Source organism: Octopus sinensis, linkage group LG8, assembly GCF_006345805.1.
Source record: "Octopus sinensis linkage group LG8, ASM634580v1, whole genome shotgun sequence".
Classification (NCBI taxonomy): Eukaryota; Metazoa; Mollusca; class Cephalopoda; order Octopoda; family Octopodidae; genus Octopus; species Octopus sinensis.
In genome coordinates this window covers 91,242,837-91,270,813 of record NC_043004.1, presented here as the reverse complement: position 1 = coordinate 91,270,813, position 27,977 = coordinate 91,242,837, and the positions used below count along the sequence as shown (strand labels likewise).

The window sequence follows — 27,977 nt, the reverse complement described above, 5'->3', positions numbered from 1 at the left end:
CACCACATTGATGGAGTCCCGTGTTAGAGAAGCACCCTGGAACTTCTGGAGCTCTCACAACCCTATTCAACCCTCACAATTTGGCTTTATCCCTAACTCCAGCTGCTGTAGCCAACTCACTAAGTTTCTTAAGGACATCACCTGAATCACTGGTGGAAGCTCCTGGCTGGATATTATCTATCTTGACTTTGCTGAAGCCTTCAATTCTGTGCCTTGCAAACGACTTGGGGCAAAACTCTCTGCAATGGGTGTGGAAGATGGTCTCTACAACTGGTTGAAATCCTTTATTTACCAGAGCTGAAGACACCTCCGAAAGGAAGGGCCCTGCCATGTCAAAACAGTAGAGGAGTAGGGGGAGTAGGGGCCGAAACCGGACGTGGTTACTCCTGATGATGTCTTGAGCTAACTGGATCCTATAAAGGAGCTGTTGTGGTAGCAGACCACGAAACACGGTTGTAATTCCTCAGTTGAAAAGAGGTAGTCACCGTTCTAGGACATCATTCTTCAAACTGTGAGATGATATCTAGTGTACCACAGGATCTGTTCTTGGACCCCTGTTGTTTGTTGCATATATTGATGAAATAGATGCCAACTGAAAGTATGTTCCAGTGTTGAAATATGCAGATGACATCAAGTTGTACCTTAAGATAAAAAGAACAGATCCTATATGCTATAGATCTTTCCTGCAATCTGACCTGGACACAATATCATAAGCGGAAAGTGTAACCTCTTGAAAGAGCTGTTCTTCACTCCTGCTCCAGAGCGTCGGTTGCGGGGACACTCTGAAAAGCTCTATCTGTGACGATTTCATCTCAATCGAAGGAGAGGGGCTTTCTCCGTCTGGGTTGCGGATCCGTGGAATAAGCTGCCAGACAAGATAGTGAAGATGCTGACGACCGCTCGGTTCAAAGTCTCTCTTGACCAGAAATGGCCTGAACTCTTTGCATGAACACTCTCCCTGTACATAACTCCATGTCCCCCTACATGGCCTTGCTTTTTGCTTTCTGAGCCAAAAAATTAACTTAACTTAACTTAACTTAACAATGCAGCAATGGATTACCAACTAGCAACTCAAGCTGGCTGTAGACAAGTGTGCTGCCATGGATTTTGAGAGGAAAAACCCAGCTTTTACATACTCCTTCAACAACAGCAATTTTAAGAAGCCTATTAGTGAACATGACTTGGGGATCCAACAGCAATCTGCATTGGACAAACCACATCTCTAAGATTGTCAAGAAGGCTGAGGGTGTCTTAGCATCACTTAGTTTAGATCTTTGTCAGCCACTCTCCAGCTATCTATTTAAAGCTGCATATGACTATGGTACATCCACACTTTGAGTTTGCATCATCAGTTTGGAACCCCTGTCTTGCTCAGCATATCAATCTCCTGGAAACTATTCAGAAACATGCAACCAGACAAATATCCACAATCAGGCATCTACCATACCCTGAATGCCTTGCTTCCCTGAGCATGGATGCATTAAAGTTCTGCCTGGCAACTGACTTGGTAGGCACCCACAAGATTATCCACCATCTTTCAAACAACAAACTCAAAAAAACCTTTTTGAATGCCATATATCTAACACTTGTGGACTTGCTAACAAAATCAAAAAACACAGCACCCATGAGTTTCAGTAACATTTTTTCACACTCAAAATTGCTGAAACATGGAATGAACTACTCACCTCATTGTTAGCTGTCAGGATACTACATCTCTTAAAAACTTCCACCCTTCCTTCACCAAAATTACACCCTTTTTTTATTTCGAAGACTTAATCCCTTTTCCCTTCCTCTGCATATTCTATGTACTGTTCATGCAGTTTTGGTCACTTTTTCTGATGAGTTGTGCACCTGAGTACTATATACAATAAGTTCATTAATATTATTATTATATATGATGTCTCAACTCTACAGGAACCAGAATTAAAGAAGAAATATTCCAAAATGAAAGATATTAATGAGAACTTTGTTGAAGCTATGGAAAAAAACCAACAAGCCATTGATGAACTAAATTCAAAGGTCCAAATTTTACAGGAGGTTAGTCGCAATCTTTATTTTTTCCTGTGTGTGCATGTTTATGTTTGGATTTAGAAGACAGATGGCTATTTTGGCTATGTGGGTAGAATACTGGAGGAAAAGCTGAGAGGTCAGTAGATAATATTGTGACTCTGACTATGTTATGTCTGTTGCTAAGACATTTAACTTTCAAATGGTCACATCTATTTATTTATGAATGTATAGTGCAATAAGAACAACTTAACACTGTAGGTAGTAGCAACAGCAATTATAAAATTGAAAGAATAGCAAAGCATTGTGGTGAGAATAAAACTGTTAATTAAGTATGACATCATATTCGGGAACAAATTTCTCATTCGTTTGATTAATGCTACAATGACTAAAATTGAATACTGGCCTTCTGGATATTTATGATTGCAAGAGAAGCTAACTTAAATTTTTTTTGTGTGTGGTGGGGCAGGTTAAGTTTCTGTTTTCTTGATTATATTTATTGTTAATCATTTACGTGATCTTCAAAATATCGATTATTTTTTTCTCAATTTTCCAATAGGATTTAATGAAGTCTCCAGCAAGACAAAAAGCTGGTATGTATTGGAATCTTCCTTTTGGTTAGATATAATCTTCAAGTTTCATAGTAGCAGTGGGTATTAAAGTGATTCACACTACATCCTCAGATCACATTGTACCTTCTTAATAAAGGATGCATTGGAAATTGTAGTATGCATACACATACACACATGCATGCACAAAACCAACAAATTTGATGGTAGGGGACAAATTTAATTAAAGAAAGAAATGAATTCCAGTTCTATTCAGGCCATATTTATATCAGTTGGATTGGAGTATTGCATTATTGTAAAAATAACACATGAACAAATTTAAGGTTGCACAACCACTAGCATTTTTATAGAGACACTGTCACTATAAAGACTAACAGCCATCATGAAAGAGCTCCTTCTAACCTTGAAACATGGTCATACTTTGCCTGACATCACCCCAGTATTTCTAGACCACAGGGTATAATTACTGTTATTTTCATTATTGTTGTTTACTGAAGAAATTAAAGGCTAAGTTGACCTCTATATTTCAGTGCAATTGTACAAACGGAAAGATGAACTAGAGATGCAGAAAGAGAGTCTGACAGAGGAACTGAATTCTAAAGAGAGTCCCGAGGCAGAGCGTAACCGGCTTCTGAAACAACTTAAGTCAGACAACCAAGAAATTGCCACTTTTGAACGCCAGTAAGTTTGGAATATCAACACTTAAGTACTTTGCAGGGTTTTAGTGAAATATATATTCTATTATTATATATATATTCTATAAGCGCAGGAGTGGCTCTGTGGTAAGTAGCTTGCTACCCAACCACATGGTTCCGGGTTCAGTCCCACTGCGTGGCATCTTGGGCAAGTGTCTTCTGCTATAGTCCTGGGCCAACCAATGCCTTGTGAGTGGATTTGGTAGACGGAAACTGAAAGAAGCCTGTCGTATATATGTATATATATATGTGTGTGTGTTTGTCCCCCTAGCATTGCTTGACAACCGATGCTGGTGTGTTTACGTCCCCGTCACTTAGCGGTTCGGCAAAAGAGACCGATAGAATAAGTACTGGGCTTACAAAGAATAAGTCTCGGGGTCGATTTGCTCGACTAAAGGCGGTGCTCCAGCATGGCCGCAGTCAAATGACTGAAAACAAATGACTGAGAGTATTATACCTTTCATAGGTTCAGCCATGTCACTGCTATCATACTGGGACACTACTTTCACAGGTATAGTTAAGTGCATTGACCCCAATACTTATTTTACCAATATCCCATTCTTCCTCTAGAACAGGGCTGGCCAACCTGAGGCCCGCTTTTATCTTGATACTTTCTTGAAATATTGTGTTTAATTTCAAAATAAAATTGTTTGTGTAAAACATTTGTTTCAAAATAAATTTAAAATTTATAAGTGGCCATAAAGCAAAAGCCTCTCTCTCTTTTACTATTTTACTTGTTTCAGTCATTTGACTGCGGCCATGCTGGGGCACCGCCTTTAATCGAGCAACTCGACCCCAGGACTTATTCTTTTGTAAGCCCAGTACTTATTCTATCAGTCTCTTTTGCCGAACCGCTAAGTAACGGGGACATAAACACACCAGCATCAGTTGTCAAGCAATGCTAGGGGGACAAACACAGACATACAAACACGCACACATATATATATACATATATACGACGGGCTTCTTTCAGTTTCCATCTACCAAATCCACTCACAAGGCTTTGGTCGGCCCGAGGCTATAGTAGAAGACACTTGCCCAAGGTGCCATGCAGTGGGACTGAACCCGGAACCATGTGGTTGGTAAACAAGCTACTTACCACACAGCCACTCCTGCGCCTATAAGCTCAAATGAATTTCTTTTAGGTTTAAAATATCTGAGTGCCAACTCATAGAGTGGAAGAATATTTTTTCAGACCATTTATGCATGCACTTTTATTTCCATTTACCTTATTAACCTGTGACTAAGACAACAACTCAGATGACTGTACACCAGTCAATCAATCCCAGAGATGTGTGAATCACCTTTACTCAGTTACCTCCCTTCACATGACAGCCTGACGAGGAACATACTGCTGCCTGCATCTTGTCAAACTGTGTTAGATATAGGAATGACTCAAGCTTAAAATGCAGCACGCATGCTAGAGAACTGAAAGTTGGGGTTAAGCTACAGTGACATGAGAATATTTTAAATTTGAATTTCCATGCAGGCCTTTTATTTGTGTCTATGGAAACAAATATACACCAAAATATTTAATCTCCTTAAATTAACCAGAAAAAAAAATTCAGATTTCCTCTACTCAATTTACATAATTTTTCTTGTTCTTTTATTCTATAATTTCTTTCAAGCATTGGACTGCGGCCTTGTTGGAGTACCACTGAAAAAGGTTTAGTGAATCAAGTCAATCCTTGTACTTATTTTAACTCTGGTACTTCTTCTGCTGGTAGCTTTTTGCTGAGTCGTTAAGTTTCAGAAATGCAAACAAACCAACATAGGTTTTCAAGTGGCAGAGAACACAAAAATGCACTCACTCACACATATACACATATACATATGTGTGTTTGAGTGTGTCTCTGTATAAACAGATAGATTCATATATGTCAGGGTCCCCCGATCCCTTATCTGGTGGTCAATGAGGAAACTAGGGATAGATGAATGATTAGTGAGAGCTGTACAAGCCATGTACAGAGACGCTGCTAGTAAGGTGAGGGTTGGCACCGAGTACAGTGAAGAATTCAGGGTAGAGGTTGGGGTCCACCAAGGTTCAGTCCTCAGCCCCCTCCTATTTATCATAGTCCTCCAGGCAATAATGGAGGAATTCAAGACTGGATGCCCCTGGGAGCTCCTCTATGCTGATGACCTTGCTCTAATTGCTGAGTCTCTATCAGAACTGGAGGAGAATTTTCAGGTGTGGAAGCAAGGTTTAGAATCGAAGGGCCTTAGAATCAACCTAGCCAAAACCAAAGTCCTAATAAGTAGGAAGGTAGACCAATCACAAACGCCTTCAGGTAGATGGCCTTGCTCGATCTGTAGAAAAGGCGTAGGTAGAAACTCTATAAGATGCACCAAATGTAAGCTATGGACAAATAAGAGATGTAGTAATGTCAAAGGAAGACTAACTAGGAAAATAGTTTTTATCTGTGACAGATGCTCAGGAGCAATAAACTCTGAAAATATGCAGAGACCAACTTCTATCACGTTTCAGGGAGAAAAACTAGAAGTAGTTGATAGCTTCCGCTACCTAGGTGACCAAGTCAGTAGTGGGGGCGGGTGTGCTGAAAGTATAACTGCTAGAGTAAGAATAGCCTGGGCAAAGTTTAGAGAGCTCTTACCCCTACTGGTGACAAAAGGCCTCTCGCTCAAAGTAAAAGGCAGACTGTATGATGCATGTGTACGTACAGCCATGCTACATGGCAGTGAAACTTGGGCTGTGACTGCTGAGGATTTACGTAAGCTCGCAAGAAATGAAGCTAGTATGCTCCGTTGGATGTGTAATGTCAGTGTTCATAGTCGACAGAGTGTAAGTACCTTGAGAGAAAAGTTGGACCTAAGAGGCATCAGATGTTGTGTGCAAGAGAGACGATTGCGCTGGTATGGTCATGTGGCGAGAATGGACGAAGATAGGTGTGTGAAAAAGTGCCACACCCTGGCAGTTGAGGGGACCTGTGGAAGAGGTAGACCCAGGAAAACTTGGGTCGAGGTGGTGAAGCACGACCTTCGAACTCTAGGTCTCACCAAGGAAATGACCAGAGACCGAGACCTGTGGAAGTATGCTGTGCGTGAGAAGACCCGGCAAGACCAGTGAGAACAATCAAAATCAAATCATATATCCGTGTCCGCTGCCAAGCACCATTCGCTCATGGCCGTTTGCCAGCTCTGTCTGGCCCCGTGTCGGTGGCACGTAAAAGCACCATCCGCTCGTGTTCGTTGCCAGCCTCGGCTGGCCCACGTGCCGGTGACACGTAAAAGCACCTCCGTTCGTGGCCGTTTGCCAGCTCTGTCTGGCCCCGTGTCGGTGGCACGTAAAAGCACCATCCGTTCGTGTCCGTTGCCAGCCTCGGCTGGCCCCCGTGCCGGTGACACGTAAAAGCACCATCCGTTCATGGCCGTTTGCCAGCTCTGTCTGGCCCCGTGTCGGTGGCATGTAAAAGCACCATCCGTTCGTGTTCGTTGCCAGCCTCGGCTGGCCCCCGTGCCACTGACACGTAAAAGCACCGTCCGTTCGTGGCCGTTTGCCAGCTCTGTCTGGCCCCGTGCCGGTGACACGTAAAAGCACCATCCGTTCGTGGCCGTTGTGCCAGCTCTGTCTGGCACCTGTGCAGGTGGCACGTAAAAAACACCCACTACACTCGCGGAGTGGTTGGCGTTAGGAAGGGCATCCAGCCGTAGAAACACTGCCAAATCTGACTGGGCCTGATGAAGCCTTCCGGCTTCACAGACCCCAGTTAAACCGTCCAACCCATGCTAGCTTGGAAAGCGGATGCTAAATGATGATGATGATGACGATGAGGGCAGCGAGCTGGCAGAAACATTAGCACGCCGGGCGAAATGCTTTGCAGTATTTCGTCTGCCATTACTTTCTGAGTTCAAATTCCACCGAGGTTGACTTTGCCTTTCATCCTTTCGGGGTCGATTAAATAAGTACCAGTTACGCACTGGGGTCGATGTAATCGACTTAATCCGTTTGTCTGTCTGTGTTTGTCCCCTCTGTGTTTAGCCCCTTGTGGGTAGTAAAGAAATGATATATATATATATATATTATACACACACACATATATATATATATATATATTATACACACATACACACACATATGTCATCATCATCATTTAATGTCCGTTTTCCATGTTGGCATGGGTTGGACAGTTTGATTGAAAAGCTGGGGAGCTGCACCAGGTTTCAGTCTGATTTGGCATGGTTTCTACAGCTGGATGATGATGATTATGATGATGATACCCTTCCTAACACCAACCACTCCAAGAGTCTAGTGGGTGCTTTTTACATGCCACGGGCACAGGTGTCACTTACAAAACTCCTGGCATCTGCCATGACTCTGATCTCACTTGGTTTGACAGGTCTTCTCAAGCACAGTGCATTGCCAAAGGTCTCAGTCACTTCTCACTACCTCTGTGAGGCCCAAAGTTTGAAGGCTGCATTTTACATGACACCGGCATGGGTGCCAGGTATGCAACGCTCGCATCAGCCACAACTACAATCTCACTTGGCTTGATGGGTGTTCTCAAACATGGTATATTGCCAAAGGTTTCAGTCACGGAGTGGCTGTGTGGTAAGTAGCTTGTTTACCAACCACATGATTCCGGGTTCAGTCCCACTGCGTGGCACTTTGAGTGAATTTGATAGACAGAAACTGAAAGAAGCCCGTCGTATATATGTATATATATATATATGCGTGTGTGTGTTTGTGTGTCTGTGTTTGTCCCCCTAGCATTGCTTGACAACCGATGCTGGTGTGTTTATGTCCCCATTACTTAGCGGTTCAGCAAAAGAGACCGATAGAATAAGTACTGGGCTTACAAAAGAATAAGTCCCGGGGTCGAGTTGTTCGATTAAAGGCGGTGCTCCAGCATGGCCGCAGTCAAATGACTGAAACAAGTAAAAGATAAACGATGAAAGATACATGCATGTGTGTGTGTGTGTATAACATACATACATACAAACATACACATTGTATATATGTATGTATGTATGTATATATTCACAGCACACAGTTTCCATCTACCAAATTCCCTTACAAGACATTGGTCAGCTCAGGGCTATAGTGGAAGATATTTGTCATAAGTGCCTATCAGTGGGATTGAACTTAAATCCATGTCATTGCAAAGCAAACTTCCAAATCACACAGCCATGCCTATACCTAGTGTTATTCCACTTATTTATAAACAGAATGTCTGTCATGCAATTAGTCAAGATTCTCAATGGAACTTTATCACATCCATAGCCAAGAGGCACTTTATTCTCAACACCATCCGATCATGGCCGTTGCCAGCCTTGCCTAGCCTCCGTGCCGGTGGCACGTAAAAAGCACCATTCGAGCATGGCCGTTCGCCAGCCTCGTCTGGCATCTGTGTCGGTGGCGCGTAAAAAGCACCCACTACACTCACGGAGTGGTTGGCGTTAGGAAGGGCATCCAGCTGTTGAAACACTGCCAGATCTGACTGGGCCTGGTGCAGCCTTCTGGCTTCCCAGACCCCAGTTGAACCGTCCAACCCATGCTAGCATGGAAAGTGGACATTAAACGATGATGATGATGATACATTTCACACACATCCAACACATTATAAATCTGGTCTGAGGATAGCAACAACTCCAGTGCAGTACTAATTTCATGGTCTTACTTTCAGTTCAGTGCTGTAGTGGTATACAGTTGTAAAGTTAGAAAGTTTTGACTCAGATTTAGAATTAATGAGAAACATACTGAAGTTATGTTAAGTGGTGTCTAGTAAAACTTAACTGTCCAATATCACAGTATACTTAGAATACTTATATGGAGGTTAGCACTTGACCTTTGTTTACCATGTGGATGATTTCTCAGAACTACTCACTTTTCATTGTACAGTCGAATATGTGTAAAGTGACTTCCTGGGAAAATGAGTTATTTAGTTATTAAAAGTAAGTTTTTCAAGTGGATTATTCATGAGAAGTATTTTTTAAAAAGATATAATCATTCCTAATAATCAACTAACATTCGGAATGTTATCACTTCATTCAGTGGAAGGTCACTGAGAGATCTTTATCATTCTTTTTTTTACTGTCATCAAACGTTTGTCTCTGACCATTCTGGAACATGCGATACATCTCACACATACCCAACACGTTAATGTAACAGTTTGAGTGCAGCCAAATAATATTATACAATGAGCTAAGGTGTAGATCTGACATGAACAGTTCCAGACCGTACTTATGGTAGTATGATTGTGTGACCAGGCTTATGGTACAGTGTTTATATAACCAGACTTATAATAATAATAATAATAATAATAAAACATTGTGTACAGTGCTCAGGTGCACTACAACTCATCTAAAGTGTATGTATAGTACATAGGGTAATGTACAAGCATCAGGAAAAGAACAGTGCATGAGTCATGTCATACACATATGTGTATGAGTATGGAAGGGGGACAATCAGGTGTAGTTTCGGCGGATTTCGGAAAGCATGAGGGCCTTAAGGGATGCAGTGTCATGGCAGTCAACAACTGACGCAGGCAGTTTGTTCCATGCTTCAGCAACTCTGAGCATGAAAAAAATGTTTCCGAAAGTCATGGGAGCTGTGCTGTTTTCTGACTTTGTAGGCATGTCCATGTGTGTTGGACACATGGAGATCAAAAAGGTGTTCAGTGTTGTTGTTGGTGAGGTGGTTGATAACTTTGTGGGTGTTTACCAAGTCCATCGCCAGACGCTGGAGCTTCAGTGAATCCATGCCCAATCACTTGTGTGATTGACTTTTGTATAATGATCCCTGCAGGTAAACCATGAGTGGGGAAGCCTTTACACAATTGCTCAACCTGCTAGGATTTATGGCCCAACTCTCTGAAATTACACTCTAGCATTTTAAATAAAGAATTCCATTTTAAACAATGTAAATCCAGATGTACAAAAAGAGTGTGGGAACATGATTGGAATACTTTTGTTCAAATATCTGCTCAATCAGGGCTGAGCTGAAGCTAAACATTAATATGAAGAGGGAAGAGTTTACAGTGGATTTGAATTCTGAGGAAAAAAATTGAGAAAGTGTCTAAGATTAAAGGAACTGATACAAAACAGAGGTGATGAGGCCCACCTGACATACTCATATCATAGCAGAAGTAGATGACAGCTTATAGTTCAAAGAAATAGAGTTCTTTGTCATAGATATAGAAAAGGCATTTAGAAGGAAATGCATTAGCAGTATCCCAGATCCATGATCAATTCTGCAGTGTAGTATTAAGTTTCCTTAGAGGTTATCAACTAATCAGGGCAGAGGTATTTTATAGACTATTCTTTGTTATACAGTTTTTGGTTTGTTACATATGCATGGTCATTTTGAAAGGTTGCTAGATATAGCATTGATAATGATTCTGAGGATATTTTTATGGTACATGACTGTTTGTTTGGAACATTTAGTAAATGTGTATTGAAGTTGTTTATTGGGACTAAACTGTCATGTTTCTATTGTAGATTGTTTTATGAGGTTTTTTGTTGTTGATGGAAGCAGTATATATCTTGCATGTGCATGACACATACGTGCAGATGGTTGAATAGAGATAAAGGATAGCCATCATCAACACAAGTGTGTATGTGTAGCTAGAAGTGATAATGTGTTGGTCATTAATGAATGTTGGGTAATGCTTATAAAGTAACTTAGGTGCTCAAACCTGACTTACTCTTTGGTTTTGCTGGTATTAAAAGTAAAACCATTGTTTTTGCCAATGGCAAGAATGTAAAGAAAGATTTTCTGTAGACCTGGCCTTGCAGAGAATTTTCTGATGCTTATGGCTCAGCAGTTAGAGCATTCGGCTCACAATCATGAGGTAATGTGTTCAATTCCCAGACTGAGCCATGTATTTTGTTCTTGAGCAAGGCACTTAATTTCACATTACTCCAGTCCACTCATCTGTAGAAATGAGTTGTGACATCACTGGTGTCAAGCTGTACTGGACTTTGTCTTTCCCTTGGATAACATCAGTGGTGTGAAGAGAGGAGGCTGATATGCATGGGTGACTGCTGGTCTTCTATAAACAACCTTGCCTGGACTTGTGCCTCGAAAGGGGAACTTTCTAGGTGCAATCTCATGATCATTCATGATCAAAAGGGGTCGTTTTTGGTTGAGCTCAGAAAAGAAAAAGAGATGACAGTGATAAAATATTTTTGAGGTGCAGGTGTGGCTGTGTGGTAGGAAGCTTGCTTCCTAATCACATGGCACCAGGTTCAGTCCCACTGCATGGTACCTTGCGCAAGTATCTTCTTACTATAGCCTTGGCCCAACCAAAGCCTTGTTGTATATATGTGAGTGTGTATTTGTGTCTGTCCCCTGTAACTTAGCAGTTCAGCAAAAGTACTAGGCTTCAAAAAAAATAAGTCGATTTATTCAACTAAAATTTCTTCGAAGTCTGATGTGTAGATTGTAAATTTGAGCTTGCAACCATACTGGTTTGATGAGCCTACTCTGCAACATTTACTTGACATGGCATGGCAGAGGAGTGCAGTTTTTTATGTTTTTTTTCATTTATTTACTTATACTCAGGGGTATGTAAGTTGACTACATTGACCCTATTTCTTAATTGGTATCCATTTTACCAACACCAAATGGATGAAAGGCAGGGTCAACCTCAGCAGAATTTGGACTCAGAACACACACTAACACATATGTATGTATGTATGTGTGTGTGGCAGCACATGGCCTAGTGGTTAGAGCAGCAGACTCACGGGTTTGAATCTCAGACCGGGCGATGTGTGTGTTTATGAGTGAAACACCTAAGCTCCACGCAGCTCTGGCAGAAGCTAATGGACTCTTTCGCCATTACTTTCTCTCACTCTTTCCTCCTGCATCTTGCAGCTCACCTGTGACGGACTCGCGTCCCATCCCGGCGGGGAACCTATACACCAAGGAAACCGGGAAACCGGCCCTTATGAGCCAGGCGTGGCTCGAGAAGGAACAAACAACTGTTCCTTCTAAAGGATGAAACAACAACAATATCATCATCATCCTCGTTTAACGTCCGTTTTCCGCGCTAGCACGGGTTGGACGGTTCGACCGGGGTCTGGGAAGCCAGGGGCTGCACCAGGCTCCAGTCTGATTTGGCAATGTTTCTACAGCTGGATGCCCTTCCTAACGCCAACCACTTTTTTTACAATTTTACAAGTTTTTTACAATTTGTCACCTCCAAATCTACTTTGGTCAGCCAAGGACTATAGCAGAAGGCACTTGCCCAAGGTGTCATGCAGTGGGTACTGAGCCCCAAAACCATATCATTGGGAAGCCAGCTTCTTAACCACACACCCACACCTATAGCTGTGTCTGTGTCTATATATACAAAAGTCGATACGATTGATTAACTGTCAGAATATTGGCTCGCTATGCCAAATTGATTTTCGTCTTTTGCAAGTATAATATATTCATTCAAGATTTCTTCTGGAGTCGTAATGGTGTTATCAGTGCAGCAACATTAATTTATTGTGGAATCATATTTTAGATCAGGAATTTTTACCAATAGGCGATGGATTTACTCCTTTGATAATTGCGTTACTGATTTTAAGAGCGAATATCCAAACATGCCTCAGTCAACAAAGCAGGTAATTAATGTTCTAATTAAAAAAGTTTAGGAAGACGGGCTCAGTTGAAAACGAGAAATATGTTCGCTGACGTACCCGCCTTTCTGATGTTGTGGAAGATATCCATCAACGAATTCTTCACAGTCCCAGGAAATCTGTGCAGCATTTGTCTCATGAAACTGGATTCTCTGTTGGCAGCTGCCATACTGCTCTTCGCAAATCGCTGAAATTGTACCCATACTGCACGTCTTCTTTACATGAACTTATTCCTGCTGATTTTACCTAAAAATTGGATTACTGCAAATGGTTTCAAGAAAACATGGCTGGCAACCAACTTGACATGACCTTCTTCAGTGAAGAGGCTTGGATTCACCTATCGGGAGACCTAAATTCGCAAAACACTCGCATCTGGAGTGCTCTCAATCCTCACAAGTTGGTCAAATCACCCTTACATGCAGTGAAGATTGGTGTATGGGTGGCTATCAGCAGGCAAAGACTAGCAGGACTGATTTTTTTTTTTTTTCCAAGAAACCTTGAAGTCGGAACAATATTGTGAGATAATTGATCAGTTTGTTGAGCAGCTAACCAAGAGTGGAAAAAGTAACGCATGGCTTCAACAGGACTCAGCAACTTGTCATGTTAGCAACCACACTTTTGAACACAGGTTGATCACAAAAGGCCTCTGGCCACCCAGATCGCCAGACTTAACACCTCTTGATTTCTCTTTTTTTTTCGGCTATATCAAGGATGCTGTGTCTGCAAAGAATCCACATACACTTGATGAACTGTGTATGGATATTACTGATATTGTCCAAAATATCCCACATGAAGTTTTGATTAGTGTGTTCCAGAACAAATGTCGTCATGTTGGCTTATGTCTACAACATGGCGGCCAACAATTTCAACACCTTTTGTAACCAGTTTGACATTGTAACTTTTAAATGAGCATTTTAATAAAAGTTTGTCCAATATATTTTCACATTCTTTATAACTATTAATAAATACAATAGTCAAATTTTAAATTGAACACCCTGTATATATATATATATATATTATATATATATATATATATATATATATATACTTTATTTCAAAGCAGCAGAAATTCAACAAAACCTGTTACTCTGAGTTTCATGTTCCCGTTCGTCGGACAGTTCGACGAATGGGAACATGAAACTCAGGTTTTGTTGAATTTCTGCTGCTTTGAAATAAAGCATATTACTCTACCCCTGGTATTTGAGTACTCTTTTTTCCACCTTGTTTCACATTTATGTGTTTACTCCAGTATATATATATATATTCAAAGCAGCTTGACACAAGATTATAAGACACTGATAAAAGGCTACATGTTTCTGGAAATGGGGCAGTGACAGAGACCCAGGATGTGTGTGGGGTTGGAAAATAAGAGTATGATGGTAGACAGAGTGGAACAGAGTGATGGCAAGCAGTACATGATGGAATTGTGAAAGTACATTGTTACTGGATATGATTGATCCAATGTAGCCTCCTGTACATTAACTTCATAAATGGTCTGGGAAAGTCAATAAACGGGGGAAAATGGAAATGAATTCTTATATATTAAGAGATATAGAAAGGAGGTATTATATTTTAATACTTTGTAACAAACTTTTTGTCATTCTACTATCAGACTGAATTCTCTACACAATGACTGCGAACGACAACAAGATGACTTGCAGCAACTGGAAGCTGACATTCAAGAAAGCCAGAGTAAGTTCATTTCTAAGATTATAGAGCTAAATATTTTACTTGAGTTTTTATTAAATGTTGTTACTGTTTTTTTCCTTTTTGGTTTTTATCTTTTATTGCTAATTCTTTTATTGTAGCTTGGGAGGATGGTCATTATGCCAATAACAAACACTTGCTCTGGTTCTATTTTCTTTTTCTTTATTATTATTAGTTAACCGTTTCACTAATTAACTAATTGATTACTTGATTAATCATTCAGTCATCAATCAATCAATCAATCAATAAGTTAGATTCATCAGAGTCTTTTCATCGCTATTTGCATAGGGGACTGACAGACCTGAAGTAGCAAGAGCATGTTATTTGTGAGGTCATAAATGGTGATAAATTGTGATGAAAGAACTCTGACACATCTAGCCGATTGAATGTTTAATCAAGCAATCAATTAGTCAGTTTGTTAAATGGTTAATTAGTTGACTAATAATAATAAAAGTCAAATAGAGCCTGTGCATGTGTTCATAATGAATCTCCAAAGATAGAACAAAATCTGTTTCAACACATGATTTCACATCAAGAATCTTACAAACCAAATATGAAAAAGAAATATTTTAAGTTCCTTTCATTATTCTTTTTCTTAATGGACAGTGTGTGTGTATTATGTATGTGTAGAGTAACCCCTTTTATATACATGTGTATATTTATATATGCATGTTTCTTTGTTTCAGGCGAAGGCTTCCTGAAATATCAAAAGCTCAAGAAAAAAGAAGCTGTTATTGATGGTAAGATACTCCTCATTATTAAGAAAATGGAATATAAAAGATGTTTCTATAATATTTCCTTTCAAAAGCTATGATTTTTTTTTTTCTCACTTTCATGATCTAAATGTTGTAATTTGCATTCATTGAAGGCAGCTGAAATGATCAAAGCTATGGCTTTCTAATCTGCTCAGGTTTATCTCTCTTTGGTATCTCTTACTGAGGAAGGCCAAAGAGCCAGAAATGCATCCAGGTGTCTGATAGAGGACGTCACTGTGCAGATAAGATGTTTTTACATCTTCTACCATAAGCAAGAATTTCTCTCCACAGTAAACTGCAATGAAATTGCCTTCAGAAGTTAAAATATGTGACAAATATATCTGAACCAACCTAATATCATCATCATCATCAACATCATCATTTAACGTCTGCCTTCCATGCTGACATGGGTGGGACAGTTTGACAGGAGCCAGCCAGTCAGAGGCCTGCACCAAACTTCTGTGACTGTTTTGACAGGATTTTTAAGCTGGATGCCCTTCCTAACACCAACTACTCAGCAGAGTGGACTATATATATATATAGTTAATCCAAACATGAAAACACAAAGAGAAAACACAACAACGTGAGGACGTGGAAGAAATGTTGTATTATTGGACACTCAGGAAGGAAGGGAAGAAGGAGGGTTTAACGTTTCGAGCGGAGCTCTTCGTCGGAAACATAGGAGAAGGATAGATCCAGAGAAGGGAAGACAGAGGAATATATATATATATATAACGAATAAAATGTTTTGAATGACACAACAATGCACTATAATGCAAACAATGGACTATAATTATAATAACTGTAGTAATTTAATCATCCATGGTCTGATATGATATTTCGGAATAAAAATTCCTTCTCCAGATATCCCTAGGAATTGATGGAGTCGCTGCTATAATCGGTTTTCCAACAGCTTTTCTGAGTTTTTTTTTTTCTGGAAACATCTCAGCAGTAGTCTCACAAAGATTCTTCCGGAATTCCTCATGAGAAGTGCATGAGGTCGGCCACGTCGCAATCTCGTGTGTGCTGGCACATCTGTAGCACTGCTTCTAAGTCATGTGTTATACATGCAGCTTCCTTTTATTCTTTCCCTTCTCCTTTTTTTGTTATCAACAATACATCTATATATATATATCAAATGAAATAAAAAATATCAAATTTAACCTTAGATGGTCCATTATTGGATCTCTTTTACTCTTTTACTTGTTTCAGTCATTTGACTGCGGCCATGCTGGAGCACCGCCTTTAATCGAGCAACTCGACCCTGGGACTTATTCTTTTGTAAGCCCAGTACTTATTCTATCGGTCTCTTTTGCCGAACTGCTAAGTGATGGGGACATAAACACACCAGCATCAGTTGTCAAGCAATGCTAGAGGGACAAACACAGACACACAAACACACACACGCATATATATATATATATATATATATATATATATATACACATATATACGACGCGCTTCTTTCAGTTTCTGTCTACCAAATCCACTCACAATGCTTTGGTCGGCCCGAGGCTATCGTAGAAGGCACTTGCCCAAGGTGCCACGCAGTGGGACTGTTAAAAAATATCGAATTTAACCTTAGATGGTCCATTATTGGATCGGCTGCGGCTTATAAAAATAATAAAACAGGTTGCCAGCTATGTTGCGTAGAACTTCTAAAAATCATTAGATTCAAAGATAAAAACAAACTAATTAATAAAAGATCTGAATTCAAACCATCTTGCATGCATAAATTAACTAAAACCTTTAAATATCATAAGACTTAAATATTATAATCCTTAATTCTCCATTGTAATATCTTCATAATCATTTCACATTGGAATTCCAATAATCTACTCCACCCTACCACTACTCAGGTATTAGATTAACTACTCATGGACTTACCCCAACAACTCTATCCCCGGATAGTATGCACATACCATTCAATCGGGAAAATTTATACTTTTATACTTACCTATGCGTATCTAAATGGAACATAGATAAATAATCTAACCATGGTCTCTATAATTTAGCATATAACTTCATTAATATTTCAAGCGAGAGAGAGTGCGCATGTGTATGTGTGCACATATATGTATATATGTGCATACAGACACACAGAAAAGCAGACATTCATTTGTGTGTATGTACATGTTGTGTATGAATATTCCATGGCCTTTTTACCTGAGTGAAATGGTGATATGACGTTTGCACTGTTTGTTGACATTTCAACTGGTCAATCTGGACTTTCAAAGACTTCTAGAAAGAAAAGAAAAATATTCAAATATTTATTCCCACTTAAATGTAGACTTTCTGTTGGAACAAGCTTTATTGCTGTCGACACCATGAGAGAAACTCTCATATAGGCTTTTCTTGCAGAATCCACACTTGTTTGTTTATATCAGTCGTGGGGAGATAAGCCTCCACCAACTCCAGCACTGAGAACATCCACATTTAAGCGGGAATAAGTATTATCTCTCAGTATTAATACTGCTTCTGTTGCTAATACATAATATATGAAAAAAAAAATCCCTTATTTAAGAAAGAGATAAGAACTGTCATTTGGAAGAACATGTGACCATAGAATCTGTGTCAAATATGTCCCCAACCAGCCCAAGATAACAAGGAAAAACATGCATTAAATCAACAGATGACATAAGTTTGTTGAAGCCTCTGTGTCTGCTAAGCTGGGAAACTTGAATGTAAGGATTCAAAACTCAATAGGAGCCTTATTATGACTATATACTCTCTCTCTCTTTTACTCTTTTACTTGTTTCAGTCAGTTGACTGCGGCCATGCTGGAGCACCGCCTTTAGCCGAGCAAATCGACCCCGGGACTTATTCTTTGTAAGACCAGTACTTATTCTATCGGTCTCTTTTGCCGAACCGCTAAGTGACAGGGACATAAACACACCAGCATCGGTTGTCAAGCAATGCTTGGGGGACAAACACTGACACACAAACATACACGCACATACATTTATATACATACATATATACGACGGGCTTCTTTCAGTTTCCGTCTACCAAATCCACTCACAAGGCTTTGGTCGGCCCGATGCTATAGTAGAAGACACTTGCCCAAGGTGCCACGCAGTGGGACTGAACCCGGAACCATGTGGTTTGTAAGCAAGCTACTTACCACACAGCCGCTCCTGCGCCTATACTGTGTGGTTTTGCATAAGTTTTGTTGTTTCTTGTTATTGTTTTTGTTGTTGTTTAGCTCAGGTCAGTCCTGAACAGCAAACCTATGAACAAAAACTCTTTAACTGTGACCACCTCATCTCTTATTCAGATAGAGTAATTCTAAGACTACATTATCTCATGTGTTTTTACTGCTTTACAACAGTAAGATGTGATTTGAGTGATGTTTTTTTTTATTTCTTGTAAGTCACTTGATAAAGTAGCCATTCTTATATTAGCTCATGTTTTGCTTGTTTAATAATGTCAAGCTGACTCCACAATGAATAATCAGAAAGATTTCCTTATGTTATTCACAAAAAAAGACACAATGTAGAACCAACAAAGTAAGTGTGAGAATTGAATATTTATGTGATCGACTAAGAATTGAAAATATGCTATTTTTTTAGCCTTTCTCATTCCAACCCACCTGAAACCACTTTTGGTTTTATGATACAAAAAAAAAAAGAATTTTATTTTTGAATGACCCTATTATAATTTATACATTCCACATAATTTTTTATATAGGAAAAGTGTTCAAAACCTGCTGAGATCACCTGTACTTTTCATCCTTCTGCGTACTTTATTTTAAAGTGCCTGACAAGTAGTAGGGTTAATTTAATTAATTATACAGATCACCCAAAAAAATTGAGGCCTAGTACCTGTATCAGAAATTTGATAGCAAAGACATCCCGCCAGTTTCACTCAAAATTTTTCTGAATTCTTGATTATTTTCAAAATTAATTGAAAACTGCCTGTTTTCAATGTGTTACATTATAAATGTTTCAGTGTTACATTATAAATATGGTTCCAAAAGAGTAAATGTATGACCGAAACGTTAAAAGTCTTGCCCAACAAAACCAAGTCAAAGGACTACATCATATACTGATGTCTGCTTTGGTATGTTTTCTCCCTAAAAACCGATTACTTTACAGGGTTTACTGAGTGCTTTTTTCATGGCACCAGCACTAGTGATGATCATCTCATAACTTCTACATCTAAGGACCTAAAGTGCCCCCTATAGCTGAGGGACACCAAAAGAGTGAGTGAGTGAGTGACAATACAGAGATGTTTAAATAATTCTCAATTCCTTTATCACAAATCTTCATTTGTTTATTTTTACAGAATTTATACAAAATTTTGAACAGAATAAACAACATGAAGAGGTATGAGTTTTTTTTTCTTTTTTTCTTTTTTTAATGTTGAAAACTCAGTTGACTTGTTGGAGCCTCTCACTGCAATGCCTTCTTCATAATAGGAAATAGCAAATAGCAAACTGTTGTTTTTAACCAACACCTACAAGATTAACCTAACAAAGTTTCATGATTGCGTCTGGCATGCAAATCATCTTTCAAAACTGCCTACCTACAGGTCCCACCTATTGTTCATCTCTTGGTTCAGTGGCTGCCTATCTGACTGCATCATCACAGCATATGTTGATAGGGTCCCCCACGCTTTGAATTTGTTCCCCTCCCCTCTCTTCTTTCTAGAAATCATTCCTCTACTTATCACCATATCCTGCACCACTTTTATGCAGGCTATATGACCCTTCATTCTTCCTTAACTTTACCCAACTATGCATCATCCACACACAACCTAGACACCACACAACAAACCTGCTTTGATTTTATCCTCAGAGACCTTGAGAAAATCTTTCAGTGGATTCATGCCAACTTTCTTTCATTTAACAACAAAAAAACTGAAGCACTATTCCTGTCAAGAAACACGATCACATCTTACCTTCTCTAAACATGAATGGAACTCAATTAGAGACCTTGTAATCACACCAAATGCTGAGCCTTATCACCAAGGATCTTTCCTAGCAAAAGCACATCCTTAACATAACTAGGATCACATCCCAAAGATTGGCTCTTCTCTCCAGAGCCAACAAATATTTCAACTCCTAACAGCTACTGACACTTTACAAGGCTCAAGTAATGTTTATTATGAAATACTGCTCCCACATCTGGGACATTGCTACTACTATGCACACAAATATTCTGGGCCACATCCAAGGAAGGGCCACCTGATTAATTGGTATTCGGTCCCTAACAGGTATACTCTAGCCTCTGGTCCACACCTGTGAACCAGAGGCTTTCTATCTTTTCTATTGCTACTATAATGGCCACTGCACCTTCACCACTCATGCACTCCCAAGACCCTGCTCTTTCTTGCTTTCATCACTCTTGCTGCCTCCAACTCCCTCAGCCCCACACTAACCATTATATCTAATCCTTTGTCCTCAAAACATCAGTCCTCTGGAATCTTCTCTCTGCTCACGTCTTTCCTACCGTTGTTGACCTGCAACAGTCAATATAGAGCATCAATGGCATTGAGCTTTCTGATCTCAGAAAGCCTGCAAACTTCTTCCAAACTCAATTATTAAGAAACAGGAAGAAAACTTTAATAATACTTTTTCAGGTCAGCTATGAAGAGAAAATGGTGCATGAGCACAGTCCTTGCTCACCTCATGTAGTATCATAAATTTGTTATTTTTTTTTTTTTCATTTTGCAAATTTAAAGGTATTAAGCATAAGCTAATGTGTGCAATCCTGAGCAAGTCTATCCACAGCAACCTCCATCTTATGCGATATATGGGTGGAGGGTGGAGGGACGGAATCTGGCTTCGGTAGGGCCCTGATCAGTTTAGATTAGTCGAAAGCTTTTGATAGGGTTGACCATCACTACTTGGAAGCAGCCAGTTTTGGACCCATTTTCAGAGGCTGGATTGCAGCAATGCACAGCAGCACTTGTTTGATGGTCAAAATAAATGGAACCGGATCGGCACTTGTTCGGTGGTCAAAATAAACAAAACCGTTTAGTATTGTATATTCAGTCTGCCAGGGCTGCCTGCTGTCATCTCTTCTGTGTATGTTGGATCTTGAGCCACTGCTGTGAAAGTTGGAACAGTTAAGAGGCCTCTTTTTGAAATTGGACTCAGAAGGGCAGTGTCTGCATATGCAGATGACGTCACCATCATGGTGTTGGACACCTCCAAAGTGGAGACAGTCGACTCCATTGTAAGAGAATATGAGTCAGTTGCAGGGGTTGAAATCAATGCCAACACATTGGTGGGATTGTGACTGGGCACCTGGAGAGGTAGATTGATGCTAACGGACAACAGTGGCGGACACTGGACTGACAGACCAGTTAAACTGCTTGGGGTCTGGTTCAGTCCCGATCTCCAGGTGAATAAGAATTGGGAAGATGTGAAGAACAGAGTGGCCTGTCTTCTGTCAGAGAGGAAGTTATACCTGAAAGGTCAAGCAGAGGTGGCGAATGCTTACATCACCTCTGTCATTATTTATCATCTGACCATCGTGCCTTGCCCCAGTTACTGCTTGATTAGATAGGAGTGTATCCTGTTTATTTTCTTGTGGAAGGGACATGTTCTAATGGTTAGGCGGTCAGTCTGTTGCCAACTCCTTCCGTGTGGTGGCTTAGGCATGCCATGGCTTTTGATGCACACACACGCACTCAGGTTGCACCATCTGCAACAATTTCTAGAAGGTGAATGTGTGTGGGTTCCGCTTGTGAGCTATGCCTTTCCGCAGCTGCAATCCTGGGTAAAGGATAAGCCGAGATGCTCATTGTCCTCTACAAATTGGGATGTTCCACTTTGGCTATATACAGAGGATTAGTAGCGGGGAAGTGTGATGATATCCCCCAAGAATACCCTAGGCGTCAACAAAGACAAACTGTCAAGTCTATTCCAGAGGGCTTTCTGGTCAGGGACTATTATGGGTAATTTCTAGATGTCTTTGGCCTGGCAGTGCTACCGGGGTGGGGGAGGGGGCGCTACCAGTTCAAGATAAATTCTACAGGCATGGATGTGCTGTCAGACGGGCTTATCCAAGGTGCTCGCAGAGTGACGAAACCATTCTGCATGCATTCGTTCAGTATCCAGGCATTGCTGATGGGTGGAGGCACAATGGCCCAGTGGTTAGGGCAGCGGACTCGCGGTCATAGGATCGCAGTTTAGATTCCCAGACCGGGCGTTGTGAGTGTTTATTGAGCGAAAACGCCTAAAGCTCCACGAGGCTCCGGCAGGGGATGGTGGTGATCCCTGCTGTACTCTTTCATCACAACTTTCTCTCACTCTTACTTCCTGTTTCTGTTGTACCTGTATTTCAAAGGGCCGGCCTTGTCACTCTCTGTGTCACGCTGAATATCCCCGAGAACTACGTTAAGGGTACACGTGTCTGTGGAGTGCTCAGCCACTTACACGTTAATTTCACGAGCAGGCTGTTCCGTTGATTCGGATCAACCGGAATCCTCGTCGTCGTAACCGACGGAGTGCTTCCATTGCTGATGGATGTATGGGGTTATGTTGAACAGCTGCTGTCGTTTGTGAGATGGATCTGTCTCTCAGCCAAGTTCATAATGATGATTGCCCTGCTGCTCTCCTTTAATTGGGCAGGCGAGGCAGTTTTTCCTTTGTCTGGTGGCTGTGGCGAAAGAGGTTGTCTGGTGGACGAGGCTGAAAGGAATGAGGACAGAACACATCCCTGTTTGATAAAGCTCTGATTGACTTTTTTTCAAGTTTCACTTGAAAAGGGAAGTGAGGGTGGAGAGGGAGATGCTGTCCTCGAGCGAATTTATCAAAAGGTGGGTGAAAGTTGCAAAAATGGCAAGAATGGATGGTACCACTCTCAGTGTAGACCTGTGAGTTGGAAGAAAGGGATTTGGAGAGGGCACTTGTCCTTGGTGTTCAGGATGATCTTGGATGGTGGGGTTCCTCGATTATCCCTAGAGGTCCTCCCAAATAACATGAGGACCCCGTCACTATCACTTTTTTTCTTCTTCTTCTCCTAGTGCCATACATTATGTACACTTCCCTTTTAATGTATACTTTTTCTTGTCCATTATATGTAAACCCCCCACACTTTATGTTTGTCTCTGTATTGTCCCCCTTCAACCTTTGCCTTGGTGGCAAATAAAAGAAATCATCATCATCGTCATTATTATTATTATTATCATCATCATCATCATCATCATTATTATTATTGTTATTGTTATTATTATTATTGTTATTGTTATTATTGTTATTATTATTATTATTATTATTATTATTATTATGTTCTAGTTAGCAATTAACAGGGCCCAGGTGAACATTGTTAATTTATTGGAAAAGATCAGTCAGGTAAGTTTATAGAAATATTCTTGTTTGTAATTTGCCATAAATTTTATTGTATTTACATTAAAAGCTTACCTCTTTTTACATCAAAACATAGAACTTGTTACTACTACTACTACTACTTGAAGCACCATTATTAGTTCTAGTACTATGGTTACAGATCCTTACTATATTGGCAGTATATATTCAAAAATTATTATTATATTTACTTTAGAAATCATAATATCATTTAAACACTGATAAAGTTCTATAGGGCTCCAAACAAAATTCTTTGGTTTATGAAGTTAGTTCCTTTTATGTTACTTGTTCAAATCCCGCAAAAGTCAACTTACTTTTTATACTTCTGGGATCAGTAAAATAAGAGTTAGTATTAAAATTCATTAGGTCCTTTATACCATTCCTTCTGATCTCATAGTTGTATGTATGTATGTATGTGTGTGTTTATGTTAGAGTCACCTTGTCTAGACATTACATAATAGTTGTAAGCAGGTGTTATTGCCATACAAGTGGTATCATTCATGTCCAGTCATTCATGAAATCATGTATGGTCATGGGGAAATATTTCTTTACTTGGAAACAGGTGAGATGAGAATTAGTTACAAGAAGGGCATCTGATCAAAAAAAAAAAATCTGCCTCCACAAATTCTTATTTCTTTATTGCCCACAAGAGGCTAAACATAGAGGAGACAAACAAGGACAGACAAAGGGATTAAGTCGATTATATCGACCCCAGTGCATAAATGGTACTTAATTTATCGACCCCGAAAAGATGAAAGGCAAAGTCGACCTCGGCGGAATTTGAACTCAGAACGTAACGGCAGACAAAATACCGGTAAGCATTTCGCCCCGCGTACTAACGTTTCTGCCAGCTCACCGCCTCCACAAATTCTGTCTGACCCATGAATGCTGGAAAAAGGATCATTAAAACAATGCTGCTGATGATGGTGATGTTGATGGCTATTACTAGGCATGCTGACATATAATTTTGGTCTTGATTTTAATTGTTCTTTTATTTTTCATCTGGGTTCCAGAATATCAACCGATCTTCCTTCAATTTACCTTCCGGGGATCAATTAGAAGGCATGAAAGAAAACCTGAACTACAAGGAGGGGGAGTTGAAAAACTCTGAGAGCACCGTGACCAACATATCAACTGGTAAGGGAAACCTGTGTCCACTTGGAAACATGCACTAAATAAATGTGAAAATGATAAAAACTATGATGTTGTTGTTTAGCCCTAGGCCAGTCCTGTCCAAGTAGATCTATTAGCAAAGGCATTCCTTCTATTATCATTGCTATTTTGTATATCTACCAAGCTTTTTGATATATCCTCCTTTTTTAAAGACTTTACAGATGTGCTTGTGTGTGTGTGTGTGTATACATATATATATATATATATATTGGGTTGGCAACTAAGTTCCCACCGTTTTGTTAAATTTTGAAATTTATTGCGTTTTTTAATTTTGGAATCTATTTTGTTTTTTATTTTTCTAGTTAATTTTAGTTAATTTTTGTTTATTTTCATATCATTAAAATGGAATGTCAAGTTAAGAAAAACGAGCATTTTTGACACCTCCTTTTTGCTTTTAATCAAGGTTCTAAGGTCGCAAAAGCTGCTCGCGACATTTGTGCTGTGTATGGAGAGGGTGCCATAGCTGAAAGAACCACTCGTGATTGGTATGCCAAGTGAATTTAGAATCAGGTTAGAGTATGAATGTGTGTATATATATATATATATATGTGTGTGTGTGTATGTGTGTATGCATGTATGTATATTTATGTGTGTATGAATCTCATGTATATATGTATGTAATATATATAGGTAAGTGTGTATTGTATGTACATATGCATATATCTATATATGTTTGTTCATTTGTTCCCTATCTGGGATCAAATCACTCCAGGGATCAGTTGTGGTCAGTACCAATAATATTCTAGAGAATGATTCAGTCAACTTTACCATATATTCCACAGGGAATACAGCATGGTTTACACTGCTGTGTGTTCTTGAATATTCCCTGTGGGAATATAACTTGGTTAATGCTGTTGCAAGATCTTGATTCAAAGCTCAAAACCAAAACTTATTTGCTTGTATTATATATAATTAGTTGATCGTCTTAAAGTCCTTTAGTGAGGAGTCAAAATCTCTTTAGTGTTTATCATGGTTGAGAAGAGTAGTTTCTTTGTGCATAACTTGTTGACTCTTTCCTCACCATATTTCTGTTGAGATACTCTGTCCTTGTTTCAATTAATTTTGAAAATAATGATGAATTTAATAAAATAACTTTCTTATTATAAAGGTGATGTGTAGAACAAAGTAACATGAAATTTTGATGGAGAGTTTTAATTTAAATAACTTTAAAATAGGAAGTTTGTATCATAGACTAGGAGCAGTCGCAAGCAGGTTGTTATCAAAAGTGTTTTAAATAAGCTGAGAGTTGCTGAAGCATGGAACAAAACTGCCGGCATCAGTTGTTAGTTGTCGGAGCACTGCATCCTTCAAAACTTCCATATCTTTCTGAGATTCGCCAACACTACACCTGATTTCCTCCCCTCCATACACACACAAGCATGTATCTGACTCATACATTGTTCACTTTCCAGACATTTGTACATTACTGCATATACTTTATACGCACTTTCTGACAAGTTGTGGTGCACCTGAGCACTGTATACTATAATTTCATTATTATTATTATATTATTATATTTAAAAAGCCATAACAGGTAAACTTTTTCCCTTGAAAGTCTAATTTTAATCTTGGAATATTTCCAGAAAATCAGAAACTTCAAGAAGATCTTCAGAAAGTAGAACTACTTGAGAGTAAAACTCATCGAGAGATTTCTATTTTGAAAGAGAAAATTGCTAAAATGGCTGATGAACTTATGACATATCGAGATATGAAGGGTTTGAAAGACAAATCTGAATGTAGAAAACAAGTGAGTCTTCTTTTATTGAACTTCCTGCAGTTGTGTGTGTATGTGGGCGCACATGCATTTGTGTGTGTTTGTGCATGTGTGCATGTGTTACTGTATGTAACAGTGCATATGTGTCTGTACTTGTCTGTGTCTGATGTGTGCATATGTGTTTGCCTGTCTGTGTATGTTACTGTATGTATCAGTGTGTTTCTGTACATATACGTTTCTGCAGTGTCTGTTTTTGTACGTTTATTTGTACCTCTAAGAGTGGAGGAAAAGTGCATGTGTAGGGTGCCATTGGTTAATTAGGTTAATTAGGCGACGAGCTGGCAGAAACGTTAGCACGCCGGGCGAAATGCATAGCCGTATTTCCTCTGCCGCTACGTTCTGAGTTCAAATTCTGCCAAGGTCGACTTTGCCTTTCATCCTTTCGGGGTCGATTAAATAAGTACCAGTTACGCACTGGGGTCGATATAATCGACTTGAACTGTTTGACTGTGCTTGTTTGTCCTCTCTGTGTTTAGCCCCTTGTGGGCAGTAAAGAAATAGGTTACATTTTCTAAATAGTTCAGAAAAGTAGTTTATTGGGCAGTAAGCTTTTGCCAGTCAGCTGAACAGCCTTCATTTAGATGTGATGTCAGATATTTGCAGAGAAGCTGCACTGCCTCAGATATTTGAGTAGTACTGTAATATATGTCTAGGTTTGTTGTGTGTGTGTGTGTGTGTGTAACAGCAGTACTGTAATGTGGGTGTAGGTTGTTTGTGTGTGTAACAGCTGCTCTACTCCAGTTATGTGGACAACACTATAACATGGACCTAGGCTGTTTATGCGTGTATCAAAAGCATTGTGGTAGTCAAAAGTACTCTAATGTGGGTCTTTCTTGATATTTGTTAGCTGGTCATCAATTGATGAGAGCTGAAGTATTTTCTAGCCCTATCCAACCTATGGAAGGTGAACATTAAACAGAAACAAAGATGAAACTTAATCTTATTTATTTATTTTTTTAAATTTGTTTCAGTCATTTGACTGTGGCCATGCTGGAGCACCGCCTTTAGTAGAGCAAATCGACCCCGGGACTTATTCTTTGTAAGCCCAGTACTTATTCTATCAGTCTCTTTTGCCGAACCGCTAAGTGACGGGGACGTAAACACACCAGCATCGGTTGTCAAGCAATGCTAGGGGAACAAACACAGACACACAAACACACACATACATATATATATGCGACAAGCTTCTTTCAGTTTCCGTCTACCAAATCCACTCACAAGGTTTTGGTCGGCCCTGGGCTATAGCAGAAGACACTTGCCCAAGATGCCACGCAGTGGGACTGAACCCGGAACCATGTGGTTGGTTAGGAAACTACTTACCACACAGCCACTTAAGGGTCAGTTTTGATAGTGTTCAATACATGGTTTCACTGTTGTGAGAGAGGTCTGATGTGT

At 39.7% G+C, this 27,977-nt stretch overlaps 1 protein-coding gene across 1 annotated transcript in view; it reads left to right on the top strand.

The window, feature by feature from the left end:
• The window catches only part of LOC115215136 (intraflagellar transport protein 74 homolog), a 93,795-nt gene that overhangs the window by 42,150 nt on the left and 23,668 nt on the right, over positions 1-27,977 (top strand). The window contains exons 12-20 of the mRNA XM_029784309.2: positions 1,915-2,037; positions 2,567-2,600; positions 3,107-3,257; positions 14,469-14,548; positions 15,250-15,303; positions 19,606-19,646; positions 23,567-23,623; positions 24,649-24,772; positions 26,392-26,555. Coding sequence (XP_029640169.1) covers positions 1,915-2,037; positions 2,567-2,600; positions 3,107-3,257; positions 14,469-14,548; positions 15,250-15,303; positions 19,606-19,646; positions 23,567-23,623; positions 24,649-24,772; positions 26,392-26,555 — 828 coding nt within the window. The remainder of the gene's footprint in view (positions 1-1,914; positions 2,038-2,566; positions 2,601-3,106; positions 3,258-14,468; positions 14,549-15,249; positions 15,304-19,605; positions 19,647-23,566; positions 23,624-24,648; positions 24,773-26,391; positions 26,556-27,977) is intronic.